The sequence below is a fragment of the Sphaeramia orbicularis genome, chromosome 3 (assembly GCF_902148855.1).
Source record: "Sphaeramia orbicularis chromosome 3, fSphaOr1.1, whole genome shotgun sequence".
NCBI lineage: Eukaryota > Metazoa > Chordata > Actinopteri > Kurtiformes > Apogonidae > Sphaeramia > Sphaeramia orbicularis.
The window spans coordinates 44,957,729-44,968,675 of NC_043959.1; the positions used below are offsets into that span (position 1 = coordinate 44,957,729).

A 10,947-nucleotide genomic window follows, 5' to 3' on the forward strand; every position below is an offset into this window, starting at 1 on the left:
ACACAAGCATACACTTTTAACTTTTACAGCGATGTGCATCAAAACTTTATGAACATACAAAATGGAAAATGATGTTTATAAATGTAACCAAGTACACCACATACTTTATATACAAAAAGATGAGTATCATTTATACTGTAAGAATGGAATACAAACATTTTCACATTGCCAAAACCAGCATTTTTTTTTTTTTTTTTTTTTTTTACAAAATAGTGACACGTCCATTTCCTAAATCCAGTTAACATAGTCCAGCACATTTTCATGACACAGTTTTAACAAAAAAAACAAGAAACCAGTGCAAGTGTACTGTAATATACAACAAAGTGTGACAACAGTTTCCTCATTTTGTGTCAAATTGTTTTTCGTGGCTCAGAATTACTGTGGTGTTGAACCTTAAAGTCTGAGTTTTAATGTCAAATAAACAAAATGAGCGCTGACAGAGGTGCCGCTTGAAGATCTCATGGATCATCTGTGAGTCTCCTGCCGTCATCTGGCGGAGGGAGGCATCAGCTGTGCTCTCCACTTCAGCAAGTCTGGCAAGGCACCATAACCGCTGACCAGGCTCCAGCGTCTTTCTCTGCTAGCTGGCACAACATATTGTCACCTTCGTCTTTGTCCTCCTCCTCCTCCTCTGGCTGCTCAGATGGCAGGCTGCAGCTTGGTCAGGTTCCTCTGGTGCATGCTGTGGTGGCGCACCAACTCGTCAGAGCGGGCAAACTTCTTCTGACAGTTGGACCAGCGGCAGGTAAAAGGCTTTTCACCTGACAAAGAGGGGACAAAAAAAAGAGGAAAAACAAGAGAAGATCATTGCTTTAGAGTGGGTTTATCTCTTGGAATGCCAGCTTATGTTTTTGTTACCAACTGATCAAAGTCAGGAGAAGAATGCAAGGGAAGAAAAATAAAGGTATACGCACTTGTTTTACCTGTATGAGTCCGAGTGTGTGTCTTAAGGTGGTCTGACCGTGAAAACTGTCTCTGACACGTCTCACACTGAAAGGGCTTCACGCCTACACAGAAATGCCAGTGGTTATACAGTGGTGGCAAAGACAGAACTGGAGTGAGGGTCAAAGGATAAATATGCTATCAGACGGTGCAGGCATTAACCCTTTCATGCACAAATTCTAAGAACCTTAATCAAAAATTTTTCCTGAGTGTTTTTATTCCTCTTTAGGCATGAAAAAAACAATTCGATTGAAAATTTTCTGAAAAATAAAAATAAATAAATTCATTAATTAAATACAAATAATTTAAAAATCTAAAAAAATACATTAAAAAAATAATAATGAAAAAAAAAAAAAAATTCTTATGAACCTATTTTTCATGAAGTTGCAAAAATGTCCACTCAGCTGGACACCATATGTTTAATTTTTTGACACACAGAAACATGTATTTACGGATAAACTGTGTGAAAAGTATGAGGAGGGCTTGTGATTCTGGGGGTTTATGCTCAGGGGAGATCTACATAATGTTACCAATTCATGTCAGAAAAGATATGTAGTGTCTTAAAACTTTAATAAAAATATGTGTAAAAAACCCCCAAAACAAAACAAGAAAAACAAAAACGAAAAGCACAACAAAACCCATGAATATACAAGAGAACAACTCTAGAATAGCTGTCCACTTGAGTGACCTGTATGCATGAAAGGGTTAAGAACAAAAACCCTTTAAGGTCATTTCAGTTCATGATTCACACATAGGTGTTGCTTTCATTGACGGATAATGTTTGTCTTAAGCACTTTGTCAGAAATTCATGAGGGTGAAATTGCAATGGATTTCAGCAGTATTAATGGTCTGAACACATACGCTGCAAAAATCAAAATCTTACCAAGTGTAGTTTTCTCATTTCTCGTCAAAATATCTAATCACACTTAAAATAAGACATAATCACCTAAAGACTAACTTGTAAGTGAGATATAAGAACTTATTTATAGAGAATAGATCTTGAAAATCTTATTTCACGAAATCTTACCAAGATCATTTTCACTTGGTCCATTGGCAGATTTTTTTGCTTTAATTCAAGATTTTTTTTGCTTAATTTAAGATTTTTTTTTTTTTGCTTAATTCAAGTTTGGGGTTTTTTTGTTGTTTAATTTAAGTTTTTTTTTTTTTTTTGCTTAATTCAAGATTTTTTTTGCTAAAAAAAAAATCTGTCAATGGAACAAGTGAAAATTATCTTGGTAAGAATTCTTGAAATAAGATTTTCAAGATCAAGTGTGATGAGATATTTTAACTAGAAATAAGAAAAATACACTTGGTAAGAATTGGATTTTTGCAGTGTAATGACTTATATCTAGACAACAGAGGGAACAGTTTGGAGAAAGAAAAAAGACCAAATGCAATAGGTTGCTATGGTTCTACCTGTGTGTCTGCGCTGGTGTCTCTTCAACTGGTCTGACCGAGCAAATCTGCGTCCACAGTCTGTGAAATCACACTGGTAAGGCTTCTCCCCTGAAATATAACCCATAATCATCAGGGATATTATCATCATCCTCACCTGAATTCCAGAAAATGAATAATTGGCAGTAACATCTGGATCATCCTTATTTATCCTAATGTAACTCTCTTTACCTCTGCACCGTGTCCAATGTTTTATCAACCTACTTTTCCCTACTTGCATTTGTCATTTTTCAATTTGCTTCAGCTCTGAGCGAGGAAAGTGAAATAAATAACAAGATCTCACCTGTGTGTTTGCGGCCGTGCATCTGCAGATGTGAGAGTTTGAAGTATCTCTTGCTGCAGCCAGGATAAACACACATAAATGGACGCTTTTCACTCGCCTCTGATGTCCTCGCAACTGGGTTAGCGATACCAGGTACCCGTCGGACATCCTGTAGAGACAAAAGAGACAAGAAAGGAAAAAAAAAAAAAGATAAGAGAGTGAGAATGAACTTGACTTTGGGTTTTCATTTATTCAGATTGGCCTGTTTGCATATCTTCTGTACATGCATATATTTAAAAGTCTCTTTACTCTGGCTAACCTGAAGTCCTCTGAAGACACCATGTGCATGTATGTGGTACTGGGTGCTACAGCTTACAAGCATGGGTGTAGGTGGGGCTGCAGGGTCACTCTCGTAGCTGGTCCCATGGCCACTAACATAAAGAAAAACAAACCTCAACCTTAAATAAAACTCAAGGAATGTGATTTCACAACTGAAAAAATAATGCAGGCTTTTGTTTTTTGAACATGGACACACACACACACACACACACACGTCTTAGCCAGGCTTAACACAGCTTAATTTTCCACTTTTACATCTTTAACTCCAACTGTGGATCCTCACTTTGCAAAACCTTTATTTTTTATTTTTTTTGTCTTCAAATCATAAGTGCACAGCAAATGCACACAAATAAAAACAGTGTTCTCTTCCACCTCTTGATCTCCCCAGGCTGTAGGCCAGCAACCATCTGGTAAAATCCTCCTCGTCTTTCTTCTCTTTTGTTCTGATACACACATCAAGACTAAAGACATACAGAATGTTAAAGTAAAAACGTACCTCTTCATGGAAGATGCCAGGGAGTTCATTTGGTTCCATGTTACACACTCCAGCTGAGATGCCATTTGGTACAGGTTATCACTGTGTAAAACAGCACAGTCTTTAGGATAGAAATTACACTTGTCATGAAATAATGGACAGTCTTTATTTAGGGTATTTAGTGCAATTTCTTCTTTTTTATTTTTTATTTTTAAACCTGCCACCACCATCCCTCTTTGGAGGACAACTTATTTTTAATCACAGCTTGTGTTTAAGTAACAATCTCAATTTTATATTCACATGTTCATCCATTCCTTGCTTGTATATGTCAGGGTAGAGACTGCGATCTGGTAGGATCGGCGATTCTACCAGTAGAAACTCCGATCAGAGTCTCTGACCCTAACCCTAACCCTAACCCTAACCCTAACCCTAACCCGATCGGAGTTTCTACCAGTAGAGACTCTGATCGGAGTTTCTACTGGTAGAATCGCCGATCCTACCAGATCGCAGTCTCTACCCTGATATATACATATACATAGAGGGAGGACTCATGTGGACGAAAGTGTACAGGGACAGGACGAGACAAGACAGTGGGACAAAACAAATATAAGACAAGACAGTGGGACAAAACAGACAAAAGACAAGACAGTGGGACAAAACAGACAAAAGACAAGACAGTGGGACAAACAAAAAGACAAGACAGTGGGACAAAACAAGAAGACAAGACAGTGGGACAAAACAGACAAAAGACAAGACAGTGGGACAAACAAAAAGACAAGACAGTGGGACAAAACAAATATAAGACAAGACAGTGGGACAAAACAAAAAACCAAGACAGTGGGACAAAACAAGAAGACAAGACAGTGGGACAAAACAAATATAAGACAAGACAGTGGGACAAAACAAGAAGACAAGACAGTGGGACAAAACAGACAAAAGACAAGACAGTGGGACAAAACAAGAAGACAAGACAGTGGGACAAAACAGACAAAAGACAAGACAGTGGGACAAACAAAAAGACAAGACAGTGGGACAAAACAATAAGTCAAGAGAGTGGGACAAAACAATAAGACAAGACAATGGGACAAAACAGACATAAGACAAGACAGTGGGACAAAACAAATATAAGACAAGACAGTGGGACAAAACAAGAAGACAAGACAGTGGGACAAAACAAGAAGACAAGACAGTGGGACAAAACAAATATAAGACAAGACAGTGGGACAAAACAATAAGACAAGACAGTGGGACAAAACAAATATAAGACAAGACAGTGGGACAAAACAATAAGACAAGACAGTGGGACAAAACAAATATAAGACAAGACAGTGGGACAAAACAATAAGTCAAGAGAGTGGGACAAAACAATAAGACAAGAGACAGTGGGACAAAACAGACAAAAGACAAGACAGTGGGACAAAACAAATATAAGACAAGACAGTGGGACAAAACAAGAAGACAAGACAGTGGGACAAACAAAAAGACAAGACAGTGGGACAAAACAATAAGTCAAGAGAGTGGGACAAAACAATAAGACAAGAGACAGTGGGACAAAACAGACAAAAGACAAGACAGTGGGACAAAACAAATATAAGACAAGACAGTGGGACAAAACAAGAAGACAAGACAGTGGGACAAAACAAAAAGACAAGACAGTGGGACAAAACAAATATAAGACAAGACAGTGGGACAAAACAAGAAGACAAGACAGTGGGACAAAACCAACATTAGACAAGACAGTGGGACAAAACAAACATCAGACAAGACAGTGGGACAAGCCTATTTGGAGAAATTTCAAGGGAGCCACTGGTGAAACAGGCATTAATGAATTGAATGATCACAGAAAAGGTTTGTTTGTAAGGGTCAGGACATGTAAGAGAAAAACCCTTTTCTCTTTTTTAATTTACTCTTTTTCAGGAACCCCTTGAATTAGTAAACTGCCACGATATTTATGTTACTGCGTTCTTCCTGCCATTTCTCTTCCCTTGTATGGATAATGAAGACATTTCATTGAAGGGGAACTCCAAATGGTTCACTTATTAACACATCCTGTCCACCCACCACACTCCTCACTGGCTTCATTAAAAAACATGGGCTCGGGGCCATTCTTTACCTTGGCACATCATACTGGTGCACACAATCTCACACAGTACATACACACACTTGGAGATACAACTGTGCGCTCTGCTGGGTGAGGGCCTCGGTGCCTAGTACACCACGGACCGGTGCATGACATCACTCTGTCCTCGGTATCATTAAAGGCGGGAAACAGTTTCAGGGGGGATTCTGGACGGCATTCCTTGAGAAGTCCTTGAGGGAAGGATCGTGATGGCTCGCTAATCAGCTCTTAGCTATGGTAAACTGTGGAAAGACTCACTGATACATGACATATACGCACTGTGTGTATGTGCGCGGGCGTACACGTGCACGTCGCTGTGTTTTGTTTGAGGGTTTCCAGTTCATATCATAAGCTCTAACAGCACTGAAGTCGTCTTCTTTCTTATCAGGTGCTGTTCCAGTATTTGGGTTGAACATGTTCCTTTTCTTCCAAAAACATTGCAAGGCGGCATGCAAAGAATTTCATCCTAATTTACCCCATGAGATGTTTTGCATCAAAATGAAAACAAGTTGGAAACTCATACAGAGGTTAAAATAAGCAGATTCCGAACTTTAACTACCCAACCCCCCACTCTACTGTGACTTTCACTGAACTTGTCTCTTTTACATTTCTCCTCATTTTTCCTCAGGGTGGACTCAGACACATCAGCAGTAGATCACTCGGTGTTTGTTTTGGACTGCTGAGAACCAATGGGCAGCACTTAACCTCAGAACAAATTAGGATTCAGGATCCAGACGGTGCAGATGCAGACATAGGGCTTAACGTAGGATCAGTGAGAGTTCACACTTCTAAAAATTACCAGAAGAGCTGCGAGTGAGTAGCCGCATGTGTTGTTAGTGGAAAGAATCTGACAGTAATGGATGACTGAGGAGTCTCAAAACACTGCGGATAGTAGAATTGTGCCGAAAGGGGATTTAAGGTAGCACGGGTTGATACAACAATAAAAGCCATGCAGTCATAACTAACTGTACCTGTTGTAGTTTCTTAGGAGTAAAGCTTGGCTGCTTGGACATGATTCTGGAGGACTGTGGCAACCAAACATGGGAGGAGGAGCTGGGTACTGCTGGTCAACTGAATAAAACCAAACACAAAAGCTGCATTAGATAAGTGAGTTGTCATAGCATATTAAAAATTCAACATATTTATTTATTATAACTCACTTGAATCCACTTAAAAACACACTACTAGACAGAACGATGGCTAAACAGCAAAACCTCCCATCTGGAAACTACAAAAATGTCATTGTTTTCTTGCAGAAAGCAATTTGTTAACGATACTCAATATACTGCTGTTTACAAATAGCATTCTGCAAGAAAACAAGATTTTTTTTTTTAACATTTTCACAAAAAAGTGCATTGTTCACATAGTAGGTTTTGCTCTTCAGCCACTTCAGAAGCTAAATACTATTAAATATCATCAGATTCTCTTGTATTATGCATACAAATTAGCAAATGGGAAAATGAAGCAAATTATAGCAAATCCAAGCCCATGAAAGACCTGAAAATGAGAAACAAAACACTTCAACAATTTAGACAACTATTAAATATAGATTAACATTTTAAATTGGGAAGTTGTGCACATGGTTTGACTCTTCGACTAAATAAAAAATGTTCCTCTACTAGGATATTTTGTAAATCATCCTTTTAGTTCATTACAGGTTAAATATAAGTCAATATTAAGTGCAATATATTATTAAGACAACGTTGTATAATATATTTTCTTAAGAGCAGATTATTTTTCCAGAGAAAAACATGCGTGACATGTTTTGTTTTGTTTTTTTAAAGAAAGAAATAGCACTTATTTCCCAGATATAAGTTTCTTGAAATTACGCTTCTGCAGTGAGCACACTAATACGATCTAATAACAAAGGCGGCGTGGACATAAACACATGTAATATTTGTATGTTCATGTCGGCGCAGATACTCAACTCTCTTTTCAGAGACAACAGATCCGCTCCTTCTTAGGTTCATATACTATATTGGTCCCCAGACAGTTTTTGACATTCCTGCAGATTGAAATAAAGCTGTTTCCTCAAGTTATCATTTCCAGAGTCACTAACCATATGCTTAAAGAGCGAGAGGGAGAATGTGTTTATATATGCATGCGTATATGACAGAGATGGAGCGAGATGAAGGAAAATGGATAATAGCGCTTTTGTTGTTCTATGGAAAATGATGGGTTACTTATATAACCTTGCTGTGACATGACAGCCGTCTGGTCTGTGAGTCAATTTAGTTAAAAACCCGTCAGGCTGTAGACAGTTACCTATGTTGTTTGGAGGTGACACTGTGTCCTCGTGTTTGAAGGACAAGCTGGAGAGTTGAGGGGTGTGGTGTGACGGAGTGAGACCATAGCTGGGGTTGCTGTCTAAACCCACTCCTCCATAACCTGAGGGAAAACAAGAAGAGAAGCAAAAAAAAAAAAAAAAAAAAAAAAAAGAGAAAAGGATGAAATAAGGGTATTTGTCTGGTCGATTCATTAGATTACCATCCAGCTAATGACTGTAACATTCTGAAACCCAGTATCTGGTCAGTTATCTGAATCTTCCCAGTTGTAGCTCTGGAGTCCCTTCTGGAGTTACCTCTGAGAGACATAAATCCAACCACTAAATCCTCTTCCCTTGTAACGTATTCTTTTCCTCTGCCATCTATCTTTGACCTTGTAGATACGATATTTATGGCAAGTGAAAAAGGAATATTGGCAAACACACCACAGATGGACAGAGATCAGACTTTATACCACATACTGAATTTTAAAAAAACGTATTCGTGGACATAAATCTGCAAGAAATCACTGTAGATTCATTGTAGATACACGAGCTGAATATATTAGTCAGTTTAAGCTTTGAGAATAACAACATACAACACACATACAGTACATGTCTATGACAGGCTGTTGACCTAAGTCAGACCGCAGAGGGATGTTGAAAAGCTTCAGAGAAAAATGATTCACACACTCTTACTTAAATCCCTGCAGCTTGTAGAGCGCTAACCCTGAGTATTTTATCAGAAATGGCTTTCCACTGAACTACGCAAATAAGATTCAGTGCATAATGTCTCTGAAAGTCACACTGAACACATGCACTTTAAACCTCTGACACATGAGGTCTGTATTTATTCACTGGAAAAATAAAGTTTGACTCCAGATTAATATGTCTGTAAATGTTAATAACCTGGAAGTACATTATGTGTTAAATATATTAAAAAAGACTAAATGGAGCCAGATTATGACTCACTGTTCACTTTCATTAATTGTGTTTCCACTGGGCTTTGAAATAGCTGATTCCTTGTTTCTGTTTTAGTGATTCAGAAAATCCTTCTGAATAACAATTCTGATCTTTTTTGTCATATTTTTTTTCTCTTTGTGGAATAATCTTTTTTCCTGTTTTACATATTAAAACATAGTTCCCCAGGTTAAAAGAAGAAAAGAATGTATAAAATATAAAGACCAAAACCTTAATTTCTAAAATACAGGTAATTTATCTGCAATTGGCCGCCATCAGATTGAATGTGATTCATAACTTTGTCTTGTTTATAATTTGAAAATCAATTTATATTTATCAATGCATAATTTTTTCTGTTTCTAATATGAATGGATATGAACTTGAACTCAGCACATTGTATATTGCATGTAAATTTTTACAAAGCACCTCAAAAAAGGAGAAATAAATTAAATTGTATTAATGTATTAAATAGTAACAAACTAATCTATGATGAAACCAAAGACATAATGTTCTAATGTATGTTCTAGTCTTGGTTGTAGAACAGTGATGAATTTAAATAAATGCAAGCGTATTATATGTTATTAAATTCTGCTAGTGTGTACATTTCTGCAGGACACCACTGTAAACAACACTGTTAGGGATCTCTGCTAGGAGTGCTACCAGAAAACTGTCAGGCCTGTTCCTGACATGGGACAGAATGACCCAGTACAGCAGGAAACATCCTGCTCATGCACAGCCCTGTTGACAAACTTCAGACATGAACTGATGCACAACTCTGCATCACACACACATGTACAACAAGGTATGTGCTCAAAGTCAAACCACAGAAATACAGAAAAAAGCCAAATGTGAAAACTTGTCGTCATAGCACTTATATAACAGTGGACTGATCTACTGAGTACCATGGGAGTGGGTAGCAGCCACTTACCCTGGTTCCTGGATACAGAGGTGGTGTCCATACAGCTGGGGAGATAGGTCGTATTAGGAAACATCCTGGCTTGTCCTGTTGTTGGCTCTCCAAAGGCTCCAACCCGACAAGGGCCTGAGCCTGTAAACTGGCCTGAGAAGTGTACTGTGAAGGCCCCAAGTCCACAGTGAGGATCCTCAATGGGATCGGAAGCCCCCCAACCTGGTTCCTGCTTGATGAGGGAATGATGGGAGGGCAGGGAGCTATAGGGAGAGCCAGGGTGGAGGTCCAGCAGTTGTGTCCACTGGCCGCCACCAACAGACATCCCACAGCCGCCACCTCCACCTGGTAAGGATGGCATGGGAGGCGCCGGAGGTAACAGGGTCAGGTCTCGAACTTCTGACCCCATTGGCCCCAAGGCTCCACACGGTTCAGTCAACATTGGGGATGCCAGTTCGAGACGGTCCGAAATGAGCAGTGGTGGTATTCCAGTCAACGATTACAAAGTCACACACTATTAAACTCCAGAAAGTTGAGAAGAAACACTAAGCCTATAGCAGACACTAATGGTTGTCATCACAGTGCACCGTTAAACCATCTTTCCTGAAGTGGTAAAGTGTCTTAACGGAAAAAAGACGCAATGTCATAAAAAAATCTCAAGCTCAATTGGTAATTTTGGAGTGGGAGTGTGTGATGGTAACAGTGCCTTATCCCTCTGTCTCTATAAGTCTGGCTTTTCTTACTCTCTTGAAGGCTCAAATACTGCCTAACTCATTGGACAGTGGGAGGAGCAAGCACACTGAGAAGAAGATGACTCCCTCGCCTCACCCCAACCAGCTCACACTGCACGTCTGACTAGAGTCTGACTAATGTCACATTTGCACTACTGAGGATGTTTCATATCTTTGTCTAAATTAAAGTTTATCTATTAGTGTGCAACAATACATGTGTGCCTGTGCTTTGGTTTATGTTCTATAGTATCAGTACTGATGAGCTGAAAACTGTTCATTTCCAAGTAAGACGTCAAAGAGAAATCATCGCTGATTAAATGCTGTCACAAACATTGTTATCATAATGTCCTCCCACATTTATAGACAGAATTAGTTGTTTTTATGGTTCTGAGATTTCCAAATGTGAATGCTGTATTTCTATTATAACATGTACAACTCAAGAAAATTAATAATATTCAAATTATTGCAATAATATTTTTAAAGGTGTATTTCTA

General features: G+C 38.6%; 1 protein-coding gene across 2 annotated transcripts; it reads right to left on the minus strand.

The window, feature by feature from the left end:
* Window positions 1-220: 220 nt before the first annotated feature.
* Window positions 221-10,164, minus strand: wt1b (WT1 transcription factor b). Of its 2 annotated transcripts, none has more exons than XM_030127264.1 (9): window positions 9,744-10,164; window positions 7,858-7,980; window positions 6,564-6,663; window positions 3,495-3,575; window positions 3,036-3,090; window positions 2,681-2,828; window positions 2,359-2,448; window positions 924-1,007; window positions 221-761 (listed from the first exon to the last, which is right to left on the minus strand). In XM_030127264.1, exons 1-9 carry the CDS (start codon window positions 10,162-10,164, stop codon window positions 640-642), a joined length of 1,224 nt encoding a protein of 407 aa, XP_029983124.1. In that variant the 3' UTR covers window positions 221-639. The 2 variants fall into 2 exon arrangements, with proteins under 2 accessions (XP_029983124.1, XP_029983133.1); XM_030127273.1 differs by having other exon boundaries at window positions 915-1,007; window positions 2,979-3,090.
* Between the last annotated feature and the right edge of the window lie 783 nt (window positions 10,165-10,947).